This window comes from Littorina saxatilis, linkage group LG2 (genome assembly GCF_037325665.1).
Source record: "Littorina saxatilis isolate snail1 linkage group LG2, US_GU_Lsax_2.0, whole genome shotgun sequence".
In the NCBI taxonomy this organism is placed as follows: domain Eukaryota; kingdom Metazoa; phylum Mollusca; class Gastropoda; order Littorinimorpha; family Littorinidae; genus Littorina; species Littorina saxatilis.
In genome coordinates this window covers 77856393-77876392 of record NC_090246.1, presented here as the reverse complement: position 1 = coordinate 77876392, position 20000 = coordinate 77856393, and the positions used below count along the sequence as shown (strand labels likewise).

The window sequence follows — 20000 nt, the reverse complement described above, 5'->3', positions numbered from 1 at the left end:
GCCTCCACCACCACTACCGCCACCGCCGTTTCCAATACTGTGCTCCCCTCTCAGTCGCTCTAAGCGTCGCCGGCTGCGAAGTTCTGGTGCCTCGACTGGAAGGCTGATGTCGGATCTTGGTGAACTGCTGTCGGAGAAATCGGATAATTCCGACAGCTTTGAGAATGCTGATGATATTGCACTGTCCGACCACTGGGAGGATTCCGAATCCTTGTGTGTGTCGGAGTATTTCGAGGGGTCCGCCACGGAGATGTAAATCTCAGACTGCTTGTCGTTTGAAGTGCTGGTTGTTGGTTCTGGTTTTGACGGAGCTGAGGTAGTGTTGGTGACTACGTCTCTGTTTCGCCTTGTTCTCCAGTCTGCAGGTTTCCTCGTCGTATCTGTGTCTGTGCGAACACTGAGGTCTGTTTGAGATTTGGGTTGTTTTAATTGCACGCTTCTGAAGTCCGCGGCAGGAGCTTCGAACTTGGACTTGATACTGTTCACATCTTTCACCAACACTGGCTTGTCCGATGACAGCTTCCCCACGACACCTGAACTATTGCTGGACACTCCGTTTTTCTTGTCCTCACCTACATGCTTCACTTTAGCGAACACTGATTTGAAGTCTGATTGTGATTGCACGTGTGCCTTGGTGTCTTTGGTAATCCCTGCTGGTTTGGTATTGTTAACTGCCTGTCGGTTCTTAAGAACACTTCGGAAATCTGTTTTGCTAGTGTCTGTTGTTTTTAGTTCCTTGCCGTGTCCGTTCTTCTTTTCTTCTGTTGTTGGGTCCTTTCTTAACCATGAAGGTTTAGACTCTGCTGTAGTGGTATGAGTTGAAAACTTGTTGTTACCGTTCTTGTCTACGCTGTTGACTTTGGATAGAACACTTCGGAAGTCACTCTTTGGCGGGTCCGTTCTTGTATCACTCTTAGAAGAGTCTGGTTTTAAGTCACTCTTCACCGAGTCCCGCTGTGTAGAAAAGGGACTGGCGTCTCCATGGTAGCGATCACTAGATAAGCCAGGGACCGCTTCATAATGTCGAGCCCTTAACTTGAAAACAGCTGGCTCGTGTTCTGGAGTCTGTCTTCTTGCTTGCACAGGGCTAGCTCTGAATGTTTCTTCCACAGGACTCTGTGATATATTTTTCGATCTGTCGTGCAAAGAGCTAGGTCTAACTGTATCGTCTGTGAGGTTAAACCTGCGGCTGTCCCTTGCGGGACTGTCTGTTCGTCTTTCGACAGCGGGGCTGAAGGATCTCCGTTCTTGCCCAGGGCTAAAGGTTCGTTCTCTTACAGGAGAGTCTGTTCGCCTCTCTACAAAGGGACTGAGAGATCTCCGTTCTTGCGCTGGAGAATGGGTAAGTTCTTTTACAAGACTGTCTTTTCGTCTTTCTACAGCAGGGCTGAAAGATGTTCGTTCTTGTGCTGGGGAAAAGGCTCGTTCTCCCACAGGAGAATCCGTTCGCCTCTCTACAAGGGGACTGAAGGATCTCCGTTCTTGCGCTGGAGAAAAGGCTCGTTCTCTCACAGGAGAATCCGTTCGCCTTTCTACGAGCGGACTGTAGGATCTCCTTTCCGCAGCAGGAGAAAAAGTTCGTCTTTGTTGAGATGGTGAGTCTCTGGGGGAAGCTGACGATCTGAGAGCGACAGTGGAGGGCCTCTCTGGGGAGGCGGAAGGGCGGTGTTGGAACAGGTCCAAGTTTCTCTTCACAGCTCCTAGCTTGGCAGAAGAAGAATTGTTGGTAGCTGTTGCTCTGGTGGAAGATGGTTTATTTGTGTCTCGTGACAAGCGTGTGGAAGTGTAAGTGGCGGTGGCGGAGATGGTGGGGAGGAGTGATGATGTTGTGGGCTGGCGGTTGTTCTTGAGGACGTTTCTGAACCCTCTGCTCTCGTTCTCTTTGTCTGAGCGTTCCGAGTCGGTGCTGCTCTTAGATTCGGTCTCTTCTGCACGCTGTCGGCTGCAGGAAGACATACTAGAATAAGGAGACGCTTGCATGATGTTCACAGTAACGATTGACTATTAAAACTGATACAACAGTTGAATTCTAAAACGGATCATTGCCAGTACAATGATTGACTGCTTAACCTGATACAACAGCTGTATCAATACAATAGTTGAATACTAAAACGGATGAACTAAACCGATACAACGATTGACTACTGAAACTGAAACAAGTCAAAGGAGAACAGAACGTCTCACGTGTCCGCAAACGTTGTGGAACACGTATAACAATCTGGTTCTTTTGAGACCTTAGACAATGAGAGAAGTATAGAATAGACACTGAATGACTTGTATCCATAAAAAACAATAAACTCCACTTACAGAATAACCAAATTCTACTTCAGCATTTATATTCTTTGATTAATGAATCTTTACGTCCTCACTGGCCTCTCAACCTATTTGGAACATTAATTGGTGATACGCCGAAAAACAAAAACATAAAAACAAAAAATCACCATTTTCTGTTTTACCTACCTTGGTTTGAGAAGCGCCCTGAAGTTGACAGGAGCGCCTGTAGCGGCGGCGTTGGCGTTTTCAGGCTTGACAACGAGCGAGCAGGTGTGGCTGACACAGCCCGCCTGGTTTCGCACGTGACAAATGTAGTGGCCGGCGTCAGTGTAGTAAGCTGACAGCACCTCCAGGCTGTGCCTGTCGCACTCACTGCTGATCTGTTGGTAGCGGGGAGCGATGGAAGTAAAATGTAAGATCAGAGTAATAAAAGAATGTAAGGTGATGAGTAAACTAAACCGATCTTATCTTAAGTGCTGATAAAAATACCGGTCTGATCTAAAGTGCTGATTTAACCAACGATCTTATCTACGGTACTGAAAGAGAGTGCCAATCTCCACTGAATTACTTTTTACCAGACTGCTTCATTTTATATTTCTCCGAAGAGGAGTAATTGCAAACCGTCTAACACGTAACCTTCCCATTTAGATGACAGGGTCACCTTCTCTGTCCAAAGTGGTCACGCGATTGCCAAGCGTGGGAAAGCTCAACAACAACTGAATGACTGCGGCTACTTAGTCTTTCTTTATTTGGTGTTTAACGTCGTTTTCAACCGTTCAAGGTTATATCGCGACGGTGAAAGGGGGGAGATGGGATAGAGCAACTTGTTAATTGTTTCTTGTTCACAAAAGCACAAATCAAAAAATTGCTCCAGGGGCTTGCAACGTAGTACAATATATGACCTTACTGGGAGAATGCAAGTTTCCAGTACAAAGGACTTAACATTTCTTACATACTGCTTGACTAAAATCTTTACAAACATTGACTATATTCTATACAAGAAACACTTAACAAGGGTAAAAGGAGAAACAGAATCCGTTAGTCGCCTCTTACGATATGCTGGGGAGCATCGGGCAAATTCTTTCTCGTCCCAACCAATATGGGACTCCCCCTAACCCGCGGCTACTTAGTGCCAGAAAATGATCAAGAGTAATTCCACCAAGACAATAATCAATAAACTTGTCACAAACATATTTGTTTAAATCTATTTATAATGCTGCATCCCTAGAAAAACACATAATTGTTGCTCTGGTCAGGTTCTGGTGTTGATGCTACTAAACTTATCAATGTAAAGATCACGTCTTCTCGTACATACTACAGGCTGTGGACGCAATATATCTCTCTGTCTCTGTCTCGGTCTCTGTCTCTCTCTCTGGTCCTTACTACTTATACAGCACTGTCACATCTGACGGCATCACACACAGCTGGCCACTATACCCATGCATCCACCTCATCCGGTCAAGCCATGACATGACCACTCGCTACGGTCCACCACATGGCCCATTCCTTAACGTGGTGTGGTGGTTTGCGTGTCTCGGTGACCCTAAGAGCTATGCCAGCGGGAGTGTAAACTCCTGGCAGGGCTTCCCAAGCTGAACAGGCCGAAGGGTAGAGGCCAGACTAATATGGACCAACCTTGTGCTCACAGGGCAGGTCCTTGGGCCATGAGCTAAGGGTGAGGTAACCCTGACAGAAACCTCGAGTGCTGAAGACGTATGTGTTGGGCCGCACGGCGCACTCCAACAAACCACAACACTACGCATCAACTGCCATTATGACACTTGGAAACCACTCGCTACCGGACAGATGACCCAGTGGCTTAGACAATGAGTTAAGACCACGGATGACAGGTCAGTGAATTACAAGTACTGACAAAAGACCAGCATGATGTAAGCATGTCGACCTATATGGATCTACATGACAACACATCGGTCCAGTCAACCGTGATGTAAGAATAATTAGCGACCTAGATGAACTGATTGTGAACCCCTTCTGTTCCATGTCATTGCCCTGTCTCTTCGATCAGCATCAAGTGGTTTTACTACCACGAACAACAGTTTTAAAAAATCCTGGCCAAAACAGCAGCCGGATACTTGAAATAAACAACAAGTACAGGAAAATGTCACCGTAGCGAGTTTTTTTTTTTTACAGTTCTTTTTGGTTGTATTTTATTTTACTGCATAAGCATTTTCAAACTCGTGCTTTCAAAGTGAGGTTTTGTCCAGTTTTGTAAATAAAAAGGCACACGATAGCATAATCATCATTTCCACACACAGGCAGACAGTCAGACACACAGACACACACAGACTCACAGACGGAAACACCGACAGCGGGAAGTTGACAGCACTGACCTTGTATTTTTGATTGTTGGACAGTTGGCCTCCGTTGCGTTCCCAGGTGACCTTGGGCAACGGATGACCGTTGACACGGCAGGTGAAGGTCGCTGGGCATCCCTCAGTGACCGTGACAAGTTTGGGGCGGGTGAGAAAGTCGGGGGGTGAGGGGTTGTCTACTACCTCTGTTGTCACACAAGCAGTCAAACCAAAACAAATGCAAGCAATCTACGACAGGGGAAAGATAGAAAAATGTGGGGGCGAGGGGTTTGGGGGGGTGCAGGGAAAAAAACTTTGTTGGTTACAACACCAAAAAGTGAAGGTTGTGAGAGAAAAAACCCACAAGGGAAAAAAAATTAAAAAAAGAAGAGAGAGAGACAGATTTTCTAAGTAGCCTACACACACAAAACAAAAAAGAACAAAAATCGTTAAAAAAATGAAAAGAAAAGAAAAGAAAAAGGAATGTTGATTGTATGGGAGGGAAGCAGTAGTGACTAAGGTTCCGCCGCAGTGTCGAGATCTGTGTCTGCAGACGAGACAAAGAGAACAGAGCACCATGAGAAGCTGAACCACAGTATCCCAGCTCTAAACTCCATGCACGCTGAATCATTGTTTCCTCTATCAACCAGACTCTCTAAGCTTCGTATGAATGAATCAGCTGTAAGGAGGAAATCCTTTAAAATTGTCCTTCAAAATCGCACAACTCAAACAGACAACTGACAATGTCATTATGCACAGAAGATCCTCATTGCTCAAACAATCTTTAAATCAGACGAAATCACAAACGTTATAATACCTTCATGAATCAATATTTCTTGTGCAGCACAGCTTAAGAGCCCAGCAGCTTTTGCAAGTCAATGAACTGAATTTGATTTGACATGGCACGTTGCATTTTCTTACACAGACCAAGTTCTTGTACTGATAAAAATCACACACACGTTCACTGCTACACACATTTACCATTTTCATTGAGGTTTACAAAAATATTCTCTTTGCATGAACAACTTAGACGAAACTTCAATTACAGAAGAAATAAATCAAACATCCAATGTCTTTCAAGATCTCACAACAGTAGCCAGAAACGACAACAAACAGCATGCGTTTCAATTCTGTGTCCAAAACATGGTGTCAAACATGCCAAACAAACCGTGACCAGGAGAACAACACTCGTATTTGAAACAAATCCACACAGAGACACACTCCGGCTGGAAATGAGGATTCAGTAATTTATACAAACAAGACAAAATATCTTGTACATCACCATGCCATGCAGTGGGGAGCAAGCTCTCAATCTTCATCGCTCGTTCTTCAAAACACTCCATCATTGGGACCACCAACAGTGGCTTTCATCATTGGGACCACCAACAGTGGCTTTCATCAAGTCACACATATCCGCATCTGTTCGACGTTTTGTCGAGACTGTCCAGCGAGGAATATGAACTATACACCACAAAAACGCCCCATAATCTCTTACAAGCTGAATAATAAAAGCCTGTGTCCTTGTTCCATAAATATATCTTCTAGTCCCACATATTCCAACATGTACGACGTTTTGTTGATACTGTCCAGCAATGAAAATGAACAAAACAGCTAGAACTTCTGAGCACAGAAACAGCCCATGTCGAATGCTACCTGCATAATAAAAGCCTGTGCCCTTCTTTCACGTACCTCAAAGGAAGTCTGTTTCTGCTCGGTTATTGATTTTGGCGTGAAAACCGACTCACAATGACTATTGGCGTCTCAGTATTCATCAATAGACTTTCATACCGCAATCGGATTGGGAGGATCGCCACTGACCCCAAGGTCATGTGTACTGAATGAAGAAAGAAATGTGTCACAATTCTGAGCACCAACCAGAGGAAAAGGAACATGAGTGAAAAGAAGCTTAAAATTCCTCGGAATTACGATTAAAAGGACATGGGAATGAGGACTATCAAAATGTGGAACTTTGCCTTTATTGAAAATCAACAAAAAGAAATAAAAAGTTTAAAAGGAAGACGCGAGAACGCCTGTGAGAACTTTTGGGTCATGCCATGATCGGAAACTGACCAAACTGCGTGCTGTCTCTAAAAATTGAAGGAAGACGACAGTGGATTCAGCCGAAATATCTTTTAAGCGTATGCTTGATAAATGTTCTGCTTAAAAGGCAGAAATACGAGATGACTTTCTTGTCACCTTAGCGTTTCGATTTGAATGTTCCTATAGTGTCAACGACACCGCCTTGTCAGCGATGGAACTGCGAAGGAGTAATGACGTCAGAAAATGGGTCAGCTTGGTTCCACGCGATCGGGTTTCAAACCCTGAAATGAATCAAATGGGGGCACAGGCAATCGGAAACGCCTTTTGACATACGGGACACTTGTTGCAAGTTTAGTTTGTTTGACAAAAACCGTTCTGTTCAGCAAAGAAACTTAGAGCGCATGGTGTTCTTTGTCTGTTGACCATTTTCAGGTATGTACTTTTAGCTATTTGGAGTGAAGGGCGAAGGGGGATGGAAGGGGGAGAGGTGACCAAAAAGAAATAATGATCTTGTAAGGAGATCAAGAGTGAGAGAGAGAGAGAGACAGAGAGAGATACAGAGAGAGACAGAGAGAGAGAGACAGAGAGAAAGAGACAGACAGACAGACAGACAGACAGTCAGACAGACAGAGAGACAGAGAGAGAGAGAGAGACAGACACAGACAGAGACAGAGACAGAGAGACAGAGAGACAGACAGACAGAACAGACAGACAGTCAGACAGACAGACAGACAGACAGAGACAGAGAGAGAGAGAGAGAGAGAGAGAGAGAGAGAGAGAGAGAGAGAGAGGATACACGACACGCAAACAATGTACGCACATGTTTGGGAGACAATAGAATATATATGTGAAATAGTATTTTATATATATTTGTATCAGAACAAAAACCATAAAAAAAACTCTCATGAAATGGCCAAATACTTCATTTGTTACGTTCATCTTGGTAATTAATGCGACCATCAAATTTCAAACACAGTAGTTAAAATTAAAAAGAAAAATGTCCAACATCCTTATGCTCACTTTTGCTCTGCATAGGTTCAGCCAAAGAAATTAAATAATTCTTCGCCAGATATATCCAGTTTAACTACAACTTAGATTCGATTATCTTCTCTTCTTCTTCTGCTTAATGAACATTTCGTCAAAAAAAATTTTTTTTTTAAATCGTAGTTTGGAAAAGGGTGACGTTCCGTACCTTTCACCTGTATCCTACAGAAGGTATCGGTGTCCCCATAGTCATTGTACGCTTCACACACATACTCCCCAACACTCTCCGCACTGGCCCGTGGAATGGCCAAGGAATGAACACCGTCCGCTGCCTGCAGAACGCAGCCAGGCGTGTCCACTGTCACCTGATTGTTGTCGTGCAGCCAGTACACATGTATGGGCTGGCTACCTGTAGTGGGGGGGGGGGATGCAGGGAGGGGGGAACAAACACACCGTGCAATTGGTTTTACATGCGATTAGGTGCTAGCTGAACAAAATTAATTGGCTGGTTGTATAATGCTAGGTTGAAACACTGCCTGCATTCTCCACTGTACAGTGACTAATACGTAGCTTTACTGACATTCGTTCTGAGTGTCACACACAACGCAGTGACTATAGTAGCTTTACTGACAAGCATTCCACCTCATCAAGCAAGACCCATTTTGAAGAGATCTTCACAGAGCTACACATACGGAAGAAGTTTCAAGTGCACAACATCACATACAATGTGAAGAGTTTTGCTGGACACAACGAGACAGTCACAGTAAATTTCCAAGAAATCCTACTGGCATTGTTTCTTAGACTGTCTCTCGTGTTTTTTGTATGCAGGTGTAATTCCAGTTTACTGATGACAACTTCATGCCATACAAACGTTGCACTGAACTTTGTATACATGTACAGATACTAAACTTAATTTTCTCGACAACAATCATCGGAGACTGTCGACACAAGTGTCTATATCTGAACAGGCAGGGAAAATGGTGGGTGTCTCCTGTGTATATAACTGCACATGTAGGCCAACTTCTGGCATAAGAGCTGCATGGCGTGTAGAGGCTACATCCCTTTCATGAATAAACGATTGATTGTAGCAGAGCGGGCTATCTGTCCAATGTCTGTGACTGTAAGCCACTGTGATGCATAAGGGAAGAAGTCGGCCGTAAAAACAAATCAATAAAAAGTTTTCTTTTTCAAGTTTGCCGTGAAAATTCATTCAATACATAACAGTAGCAGCAGAACCTGCACTTGTTAGCTGTAGTGGGGTGAGCCCTCAATGATCAAGAAACGTTATATCAGTATAGTGGTACCGGCAATAAAAAGACGCCCCTGGGACGAGTTAACATTGTCCCTACATAGCAGGTGGCATGTCATGACAGGTTGATGTTGGTCACGATAATAGCCGAAGGGACTCCAGAAGGTGATCTTCCATAGGTAAGGTGTCCATTCATCAGAGGGGCCTCACATCACAGGTACCCCTGTATTTGCGATCTTTCCTTGCTGTTCTGAATGTTTATCATCTATTGTAGAATGTCTTTGTATTTATGTTCAAACGACCAATCTATTTGCACTAACGATCGTTTTCGTTTTCTCTCAGTTAGTTGTGTGAAGGCTGAACCAACACGAACATAGGCAACGTTTCTTTACATCCGTCACGGTTTTTCATCTCGTGTGTGTCATGTCCTTGCGGTTATGCTGAATTGGACAATCTATCTACTCTAACGATGTTTTCTAGCATGTGGGTTTTATCCTTCTACAGTTACGCTGAATCGAACAATGCATCTGCACTAACGATTATTTTTGTAACATCGCAGTTGTGGGGATTATATTTAGCTTATAGCTATGTGGGATGATTGCAAAGCGAGTGGCAATGCAGTGTAACGGATGAGTGCCTGCACCATACACTGTAGACAGGTGGAAACAGGTGTCGTATGTATCCAACTGTGTGAAGTGACAGTATGATTCAGTGTTGAAACACGTGCATACCGTGTGTATTGGGTGCGTGTGTGTGTGAGTGTGTATATGCGTGTATGTGTGTGTGTGTGTGTGTGTGTGTGTGTGTGTGTGTGTGTGTGTGGGGCGCACATGAGAACACTAATGCATTCCGGCAAGTGTACGTATGCATATGTCTGTACCTGTCATTGCATATCCTTTTTTATAGCCGCTATTTCCAGATGCTTTACGTGTTATACATTATCTATTTTGTATTTCATTTGTGCAGACGCAGTAACTGCAACACCTGATTAATTGTGATGTGTGTGACTTGAAACTTTTCCACAAACGCAATAAGCGCTCAGGTATGCAGTTAATTCCAACTACATGTAGTTTACAAGTTCTTTTGTTGTTGCCAAAATTGAATTACACGTTATTGAACGCTTTACAGCTTATTTTGTAATTTTACTACACTCAGTGAAAACGTTTCAAAAAGGAAATCAACACAAGAATGTCATGGTGAGTCAGACCTTCAAGAAATGTTCAGCCACACTTTCTGTCCTTTCTCATATCAAACAACTTCAAAATGTTACTTGCATTCAATGGCGCATGGCGGCATTGCTTAAAAAATCCTTTCTATTTAATGGCAAGTACCCGACAAGGGGATTTTTCTGTTTTGTTGTAAAAAATCATGTGACTTGACAAGTTTCCTTTCAAATGTTAATTTGTTTGAGTAAATTCCTTCGGCAATCAAGGGGTTAGACGTAATACGACATTAGATAGAAGAAAACTGCACTATCTGTTTTGAAAAATGTGAATACATTTTTGACTTTTCATAACCTAAAGGTCAAACTGCATCCACGAAACACAACACAAAAGTCACACACAAGTCCACATTCCATGCACAACCTTTCTACTTTGCATAATGCAGACTTACCTTTGACCTCGACATTCAGCTCGACCGTATCTCCATCATCCACTTCCATGTCTTGAAGTTCTTGGATGAAGACTGGGGGCTCAAACTTCTCCCCCTCTGCAAACAAAATTAAATACACATTTTAAGATGATCATGAAGTTCGTTTGACACAAACTATGATAGACAGCAAGGGCAATAACAGCGCTTGTTTAAATCAGGATCTGTGCTTATTATGACATTCTTTCAATACAAATTCGATTGAAGGGAAGTAATACAGCTCAAATCAGCACAAGAAACTTGCAAAAGAGAGTTATCAGAATCCCGTCTGAATACCATTTACGGAATGCAAGGTACGAGATACCAGCAAGCGTCTGAAGATTTTGTTTGCCTGTTTAAGCCATCTGCACGTACCTCAAATCTGATTTCGCACATGACTTGCGTCACTGGCCTCTAATTCAACAATATATCCTTACCGTTGCACACAGACTGACTTAAGGTTGTTAGTGTTGGGAGACATGTACCAACGAGTTCACAATATAGTTCACAAGCTTATAGCTTGTTGTTGATCCTAAATATGCTTATTATATATTATATTCATCCATTGTTGAATAAAACACTGTTTAAATCAAAGAGTTCACAACTGGTTTCTGACCTTGTGTGGACAGTGTACAGCTAGTCTTGACCTCCCCGTTGCTGTTGGCGATGACACACTCGTACAGCCCTCCGTCGTCCTCGCCGATCTCTGTGATGACCAGAGAGGCCGTTTTGCCTGCCAAGAAGCGGCAGCGGTACTTGCGGCCAGGACGGATCTCCTTACCGTTGTGGTACCACGTCACCGTGCAGTCGTCACCCTCTGTGACGTCACACTGAAGTTTGACGTCACGGTCGCCGATGACGACATCCAGGTCTCGCAGGGAGGTGGAGAGTGTCGGGGTTGGGGGGCCGCGGCTCAACAGCTGGGGATGTTCTGTTGGAGGAGAGAAAATAAACGTAATGAACATGAAACTTTGGTGAATACACTTGCAACTATCAACAGATTTTCATGTGGGTTGAATTCCACCATTAACTTTTTCTGAGAGACAGACCTGCGATCTTCAAATGACGGGGTCGCGGTGCGACAAAGCAAGCTATGTTATACACATTTTGAAGGCAATACATTTCCTCCTTTTTTGTATAATCCTGATAAGGCTACCAGGAAGTTTATGATGAAGATAGTCACACGGCCATCGATAATCTTTAAGCCCCCCCCCCCCACACACACACACACACACACACATACACACAAACCGTCTAAAAATATTTTTTTTTTTAAAGCAGAAAAAAGCAGCTCACCAAAGACATCGAGCTCAGCAGAAGCGGTGTCAGTACCAGTTGAATTCTCTACGGTACCAACAAAGATTCCACTGTCGTCTGCTGTGACGTCACACACCTCCAGGTAAGAATAACCCCCTTCTTCAGACATCTGCACACGACACAGACATTTTGTTAACATTTCAATTTTGCGGATAGTAATAACCAAATTATTAAGAGGAATCTGACTCATGAATTCTTCATTGCCTTTATTAAATGAAATCGAAACCGATCAGTACGGCTCTGAGCTGGCAGAGAGGGAGCATATAGACAGGAAATGAACAGAGAGTGGCTGTGGACTGTCAAGCGTTTTTGTTGACTAGTTTAGTTTCAGCTTCGGGAAACCAGTGTCTGATTTTTAAACAAGAAAACTGCAAAACGTCTCATCAAAAGCATAAATCTAAGTGTTCTTCATCTCTCTCTCTCTCTCTTGTGTGGAATATACTTCCAATGTACTGTAAAACATGTCAAACCCTTTCATCTTTTAAAAAAAATGTTCGAAAATATCTTTGTCAAAAATAATTCTCTCCCTACGCTTTAAAATCATAACTGTTACTGCATAACATCTTAATCATCATTTTATTAATCAATGAACCACGTTATTATAACTAGTGTTTTGTTACTTTTAACCTGATTACAAATTCTTAGTTAATTAGTTATTCGTTTGGCTGTTCAATACATGTTATATAAATATATAATTGTAATGTATAATGTCATGTATGTCTAAAAGGGACAGGTTGGAAGATTAGGCATTGCCTAAAACCTTTATCCCTTTGTATTAAAGTTTTGAATCTGAATCTGAATCTGAATCTGAATCTCTCTCTCTCTCTCTCTCTCTCTCTCTCTCTCTCTCTCTCTCTCTCTCTCTCTCTCTCTCTCTCTCTCTCTCTCTCTCTCTCTCTCTCTCTCTCTCTCTCTGCGACCTTCACCTTGTATTTGGATCCGTTCTGCAGGGGCTTGCCATCCCTGCTCCAGGACAGCTTTGTGGCAGGTGACCCTTCGAAGCTGACCTTGAACTTGGCACTTTGTCCTTCGTCGACAAACTGTCGGCGAGGCTTGACCACGAACTCGGGTGCTCGCTCCTTTTCTTGTGACTTTCTCACGTCCGGGGACGGTAGTCGTCTGGAGAGAAACAAACAAAACATGTTTTTGTTTTAGTAACTCACTGCTGAGTGAGTGAGTGAGTGAGTGAGTGATTGACTGATTGCTACTCTAACAGGAGAAAGAAAAAACATTATTTCTTTAGTTATCTAGGAATAAATAAGCCAACTCTGCCAGTTTTCTTCTATTTTCAACTCAGTCATTACTAAAAGAGTTGTCTACAATACTTTTTTTTTAATCGGATTATGCTATTAACCAGTGTGCGTCTTTTCATGTTTACTGTGTTATATGTTCTGTGTTTCACCGGTAGTAAAACAAGGCTTGTACAAACACTGCTAATGGACTAACGAACTAAAGCATGATGTAGAAAGCAGAAGGAACTATTTCTCTTGAAAATATATAGACGAAAAAACAACAACCACAGAACATTTTACAAAAGAAAACGACGCTCACCTTTTGCCAATATCCAGCTTGAACTCAACTGCAACAAACAAACAAACAAACAACGGTTACTTTTGTTGTTAACATTTGCAATTCAAATATATGAATACTGCCATTTAAGTACCTGAACCCCCAAATGTGAACGCATTGAAATCACGACAAAACATTTTGTATTCACAAGCATTGTTATCCAGGTGCTTTGTGTTTGAATAAATTCCCTAGCAAACATGTTTATGTCTTTGTATGTGCCCATGTCTGGAAAGATAATGGTTTTGTGTTTGCACTTCAACACAATAGGCGCAAAAAAGCCCTGAACACACACGCATACTTACACACAGATTGGTATATGTTTTACTACTAAGGCTACATAACGACGTGACTCGTATAACTCAGGATATTCCGCTTACTCTCTTTCTACTCAACTTTTCCATCTGCATATTTCTATCCCAAGTTCCATGTGTGGGGTTTTTCCTTCCTGTTTTTGCGTGTCTGTGTTTGTTGTGTTTTTTTTAAAGTTTTTTTTAGAAGAAAAGCAAAAAGATTACCTATTATAACTCTGCCTGGACATTCTTGGGAACAACGAATCATCCGCTTTATCAACGCTCCCATCCTTCTGCATTTTCTCATTGTTACCAAAACAATAGACTTCCACTGATAATATTAACGAGGCCCTCACACCATGAATGCCTGCCGTGTGAAATTCGAACGACTTTGTCTTCCTTTGGGTAGCTAGATTACTTTACACTCAATAAGCCTTTTGTGCTTTGCTACCTCTTCAGTTTGTAAACAGGTTTTTCATTTATCATTAAACGTCGGGGCAATTTGAAGTCATGCACACTTCTCAAGAAACCTGAAGTGAGATAGGGAGAGAGAGGAAGAGAGAGAGAGAGAGAGAGAGAGAGAGAGAGAGAGAGAGAGAGACACACACACACACACAGAGACAGAGCGAGAGAGAGAGAGAGAGAGAGAGTAAGAGAGAGAGATACAAAATGAGAGAGAGGGGAGAGAGAGTGAGAGAGAGCGAAAGTGAGAGAGAATGCGACAGAGGGGGGGGGGGGGGTTAAGAGAGAACAGAACAAGAGAGAGGAAAAGAGAGAGAGGGGGAGAGAGAAATGGGGAGGGGGAGAGAGAGAGAAGGTTAGAGAGAGAGAGAAGGTTAGAGAGAGAGAAGGGAGAAAGAGAGGGGGGGAACTGCCAACAACATTCTGTGCACTGTTTGATGAATGAAGCTTTCAAACCCCTGTGGAGCATTCAAAACACATTCAACAGGACTAATGAGTCATTCCATGTCGCTTTATAGCGAGAAAAAATGACATGCGTTTTTGTCCTGTTTGTATTAGGTGTATGAATAAAACGAAGACATGACAACGTACTGTTAATGAAAACGTTCTCCGATTTTTTGTCGATTCGAAAATCAAATTAGGCCCCGAGGCCCTATCAGTACTGCCGTGTGAAGGATGATAGCCTGCCTCGCCTTTATTGAGAACATGCTGACTTTGCATACACATAAAATGAACTTGTTATTTTCAATTCTTCCTCATATTAACCACATGATGTTAGTTCCTCTTCCATCTACATACCATACCTGCCCATACCCCTTCCAACCGGCCCACTACCCCCCCCCCCCCCCCGCCCCCAAGCAGAGTTGCGAATCCTCTTCCATCCCCCTCTCAACTTTCGCTTCATTCTCTCCTCCCAAAGGGTACAAAGAGAAACGGGTATAAATACAATCGAAACCTGCCCTTGCAAACACCTCTCGTACGCGAACACCTCTCGAAAGCGACCCCCTCTCGAAAGCGACCACCTGTCAACAACGACCACTCCCAAGGATCCAAGGCAAGGTTCTTTTCCGTATCATTCACCTTTCTATAGCAACTACCTGTTTATAACGACAACGTTTGGTAGGGCCCTTGGTAGGTCGTTATAGACTGGTTTGACCGTATACTGTACGTGGAAATAGTCAGGGATAGCGATAACCGGGAATATCTAACATTACCGGTAAAATTGGATCCGAAAGTACTGAAAATAAAATCGGCATCCGGTCATGCCTATCGATTGATACTGTACTTCGTTTGAAAGTTCGCTTCCTGTAAGATTTATAATACAAGCATTTAATTTGTCCATTAGGCGTGACACTGGAATGACGGGATTTCATGACAGCAAGGATTCGTACTGGTAAAAGAAAAAAATACCAATTTGCAAAGCGGCAAGCTACAAACCAAATTTTAGGCAAATAAATCAGTTGTGAAACTTTACTTTTATCTATATTTGCTTCTCCTCATGTCTGTCAGTTTGTGTCTTGTCTGTGACTGTGTGTGTCTGTACGTGCATCAAAAGCATTCCTCGTAGCTGGGAAAATTTGTTGTGGAATTGATAGCGATTGGCATTGCTCGCTGCCTGCCATTCCTGTGACGGTCAGCTTGGCAGGGAGGACACGCTGACAAATAGAACGAGAAACATGCTCCGACCAGCCGACACACAGCATCGTTTAAAAAAAACTAAAGTTTGAGAAAGAACAAGCACTGACACAGACACACAGATACAATGGGACCTCCCTTGTAAGATCATCTGACATAAATTTCCCTTCTTTAACGTTCTTACTTTTTTCTGTTAATACATGTTGTCAATTTTACCTCCATTTAATAAAGACCCTCTCCTTTACTAAGAACCCACAATTTTGGAGGTCTAAAAAACGGGGTTTACAAAGTCCCACACATGTACGGACGGTCGGCCATGTATATGCCTGTCACAAACAACCACACACACACACACACACAGCAACGAGCGACACGTGTAGGACAAAAGCCACTTGTTACACCCCCGGTATAGGGGTGTGTATAGGATTCGGTCGATGTGTTTGTTTGTTTGTTTGTGTGTTTGTGTTCGCATATAGATCTCAAGAATGAACGGACCGATCGTCACCAAACTTGGTGAACAGGTTCTATTCATTCCTGAGACGGTCCTTACAAAAATTGGGACCAGTCAAACACACGGTTAGGGAGTTATTGGTGGATTAAGATTCTACAAGGACTTATAGAGGGACATATTAATGGTCAAAGGGAAATAACCTTCTCAGTTGGTGGCAGTGAGAATGGTAAGGACGGGGGTGTTTTTCCTACCTCGGAGGAATTTCTTGTTATCATTGCTATCGTCGCCGGGTCCACGGGTGGCCTAGTGGTAAGGCGTCCGCCCCGTGATCGGGAGGTCGTGGGTTTAAAAAGACTTTAACATTGGCAATCTAGTGGCTGCTCCGCCTGGCGTCTGGCATTATAGGGTTAGTGCTAGGACGGGTTGGTCCGGTGTCAGAATAATGTGACTGGGTGAGACATGAAGCCTGTGCTGCGACTTCTGTCTTGTGTGTGGCGCACGTTATATGTCAAAGCAGCACCGCCCTGATATGGCCCTTCGTGGTCGGCTGGGCGTTAAGCAAACAAACAAACAAAAAAGAGTCGCCGGGCCTTTGAAAAGGCTCCTTGCCAGAAATATCAATAGAGTGCAAACAGGATCTTCGATGCACCAAAGAAGTTAGGGCTGATATGTTTTGCATATAAAAAAAAAAGCTTAGAGGTACCCACACGGTAGCATGCATGTCTAGCCACGACACGTGCTCAGTCAACCGTAACAACGCCCTAGTTATACAAAAAACGCAGTTCCGAGATCACCTGCACATTGTCCGACTATCCCTTTGATACCATAACACGTTGAAGCATGAATTGATTTTTGTCCACAGTTAACATTATCTAGGCTTAACGGTTGCTTGACACGCCAAAGATTAATCTGCAGGCAAACTTAAGAGCTCGAATTTGGTGTCATCGCCATGTAAGCCAGTGCCAGAACGAAAGAACCGATACCCACAGTGTGGCCAGGGTCATCTTGGACGTGGTGACTGTACAGATAATTCTCCAGTTTCTGGGGTTTTTGTTCTACCGGAGTCGCTGGAAATAGTTCTGAGAAATGTATAAAGATAAGTCGTGTGAACATCTGTCTGTTAATATCCGTTTAAGTTCCTGAAATGTCGCCTTTGTGTATAACTATTAAATCTAACGACTCTGCGAGCTTACCGGAATTCTTGCGCTATACTAAATGCCAGTTTCTCCGTAAGACAGGATATAACACAGATTACCATTTACACAAAGAACCGACCAAGCAACCAACCAAATAATCAGTCCTGAGGAGAATGGGGGGGGGAGGGAGATAGAGAGAGAGAGAGAGAGAGAGAGAGAGAGAGAGAGAGAGAGAGAGAGAGCATTACGGCTACCGAATACACCACAACTTGGACAAAGACAACGAAACTGAAAAGAACTGCCTACCTTCTTTGAGAGCGGGATTCGTACTGGCATCAGGTCGCTTGCCTCTCGTGCTTCCTGAAACGACAAAAAAGAAAACAAGGTTTACATGGTGCCATCAGTGACAAATTCATATTGTGCAGTTTAAACCAACTTACCCGACAGCGTCGTACGTTACTAGTTCGTAAACATTGTAAAGCAAGAGATGAGGAAACACTTAACAAATCTTTCAGACACTAAAACGTTATGACAATGAACATATCTGGAAACAAATCCAAAAAAATCTAAGGAATTTAGCAAGGCTGCCTCGGTTTAAGTAACACTTTTTTCCAACAAAAAGAGGAATGCGGAAAAAAAAGTCGGCGAAGTTTGCTACATGGCATAGAAACAGAGACAGAAATCAGGCCACACACCATGCAAACTTCTGAACTTTACGAAAGAATAAACGCCTTCTTTTTCATGCCTAGCTTTTTTTTTCTCTTACACTGTTTTTTAATCCTGAATATTTTCTTTTCCATATTGACAAACACAAGGCAGACCGCCGGCAAACATGAACAACAACCACGACTCCACAAAGCCGGTGTGACACTTCAAAACGCCATGGCAAAGCAAAGAGAAAAGGGAAACAATTGTAACTTGTGGGATAAACAGGCTCATAACCCCACTAAACGGCCTCTCCCGACAGGCTGCCGCTGTGCAAAGTCTGCTGTGTGCCCGAAGAAATTCTATGGAAACTTGTCAAGAGAAGGAGGCGGCGAGTTAGGAGATGGAGTGATGAGTTTGGTGGACAAGCGTGGGGGTGGGGGTGGGTGGGGTGGGGAGAAGAGACGAGATGAGTGCAGAGAGAGATGGCGGGAGAGAGAAGGGGAAGGGAGGGGGGGAGAGAGAGAAGCATATGACTGGGGGCAGTGAGAGAGAGAGAGAGAGAGAGAGAGAGAGAGAGAGAGATAAAGACATAGACAGAGAGACAGAGAGAAAGAGACAGACGAACAGACACTAACAGACACAAAAAACCTCATAAAAATATCTTAAAACCTAATAGACAGACAGAAAAAGGAATGATGACCAAAATAGAAACATAGAGACATTCGGAGAGCATGAGGAAGACCAAAACTGGACGCTTTGAATATCCAACCAGTGCCAAAGGAAATAATCCCTCTACCACAAAATTCCAGGGGATCATACTTTGCTGAACTACTTACAGTCAAAACAGAAGACCAAATACAGATAGTTAAAAAGACGGGGGGGGGGGGGGTGGGTGGTGGTTGGTGATCGTGTATCAATGACTGTATACTAGTAGATATAAGCATACAACTACCTTGTTCGATACCAGAACTTGCCGTTAAGAGCGTCTAATCCGATACCATTCAATATCAACAGGTCTCATTCGGCCAGATTAAAAGTGAAAAGAGGTTAAAAAGCAAAACACAGAGGGGTCGGGGGTGGGAGAGTCATACAGACAGACAGACACACAAACAGAGAGACAGACAGACAGACAGATGGATAGAAAGGCAAACACGAACAAACTGACGGTCAAGATGACGGACAAGCGGACAACCGCGATGAAACGACCAGAAATGTTTAAAGCCTAGCAGCTATTCTCAACCCACATTTTAATCGAGTGTGCCCCCTTAAACTTTTTTCGGTGTCAGTGGAATGTTGATGGCGAGTCAACAAGCGATTTGGGGAAGGCAGGCAGGGTAAAAATGGCTACAGTGACAGGCGAGCGACAAACATCACATTACGTGTGCAGCCAGCACCGTTCCGCCACGTACTTCTGACCCAGAGGCCTCAAGACCCAGTGCATTATGCACACATGGGGCCACTGCCCCGTTGACCTTCACAAAATAAATGCTGCTGAACTAGTGCCCTACCGCAGTCTGGTGAGACCCTGATGATTCCCCCAGGCCCCTTGTTCCGCCATCGCCCAGCATTTTTGTACAATCTTCCCCCATATTCCGCCATCGCCCAACATTTTTGTACAATCTTCTCTCTGATTCTCTGTCTCTCTGTCTGTCTCCCTGTCTGTCTCTCCGTCTCTGTCTCTTTCTCTGTGTGTGTGTGTGTGTGTGTGTGTGTGTGTGTGTGTGTCTCTCTCTCTCTCTCTCTCTCTCTCTCTCTCTCTCTCTCTCTCTCTCTCTCTCTCTCTCTCTCTCTCTCTCTCTCTCTCAACACCGTCGGGTAAAACCATTGTCTCTTAACGAAAAGTGAAAGAAAACAAAACTTCATGAAGCTTATCACATCAACATACTTTTCAGCAATATAATTATCTTCCTTATTCAACGTACTAAAATATCGACGGCATTCATGGGTGACCTAGAGTTATATTGAAAAGACCTGGCGAAAGACAAGCGTTTGCATAAGACAGAC

The 20000-nt window shown here is 43.4% G+C and overlaps 1 protein-coding gene across 1 annotated transcript in view; it reads right to left on the bottom strand.

The window, feature by feature from the left end:
• LOC138959774 (titin-like) overlaps positions 1 to 20000 on the bottom strand; it is a 533368-nt gene that overhangs the window by 19519 nt on the left and 493849 nt on the right. Inside the window, exons 288-297 of the mRNA XM_070331384.1 lie at positions 17655 to 17708; positions 13357 to 13384; positions 12732 to 12924; positions 11785 to 11914; positions 11105 to 11419; positions 10474 to 10569; positions 7819 to 8019; positions 4626 to 4792; positions 2461 to 2654; positions 1 to 1942 (exon numbers count right to left, since the gene is read on the bottom strand). The exon at positions 1 to 1942 is cut by the window's left edge and continues 313 nt beyond it. Of these exons, the coding sequence (XP_070187485.1) occupies positions 1 to 1942; positions 2461 to 2654; positions 4626 to 4792; positions 7819 to 8019; positions 10474 to 10569; positions 11105 to 11419; positions 11785 to 11914; positions 12732 to 12924; positions 13357 to 13384; positions 17655 to 17708 (3320 nt within the window). The remainder of the gene's footprint in view (positions 1943 to 2460; positions 2655 to 4625; positions 4793 to 7818; positions 8020 to 10473; positions 10570 to 11104; positions 11420 to 11784; positions 11915 to 12731; positions 12925 to 13356; positions 13385 to 17654; positions 17709 to 20000) is intronic.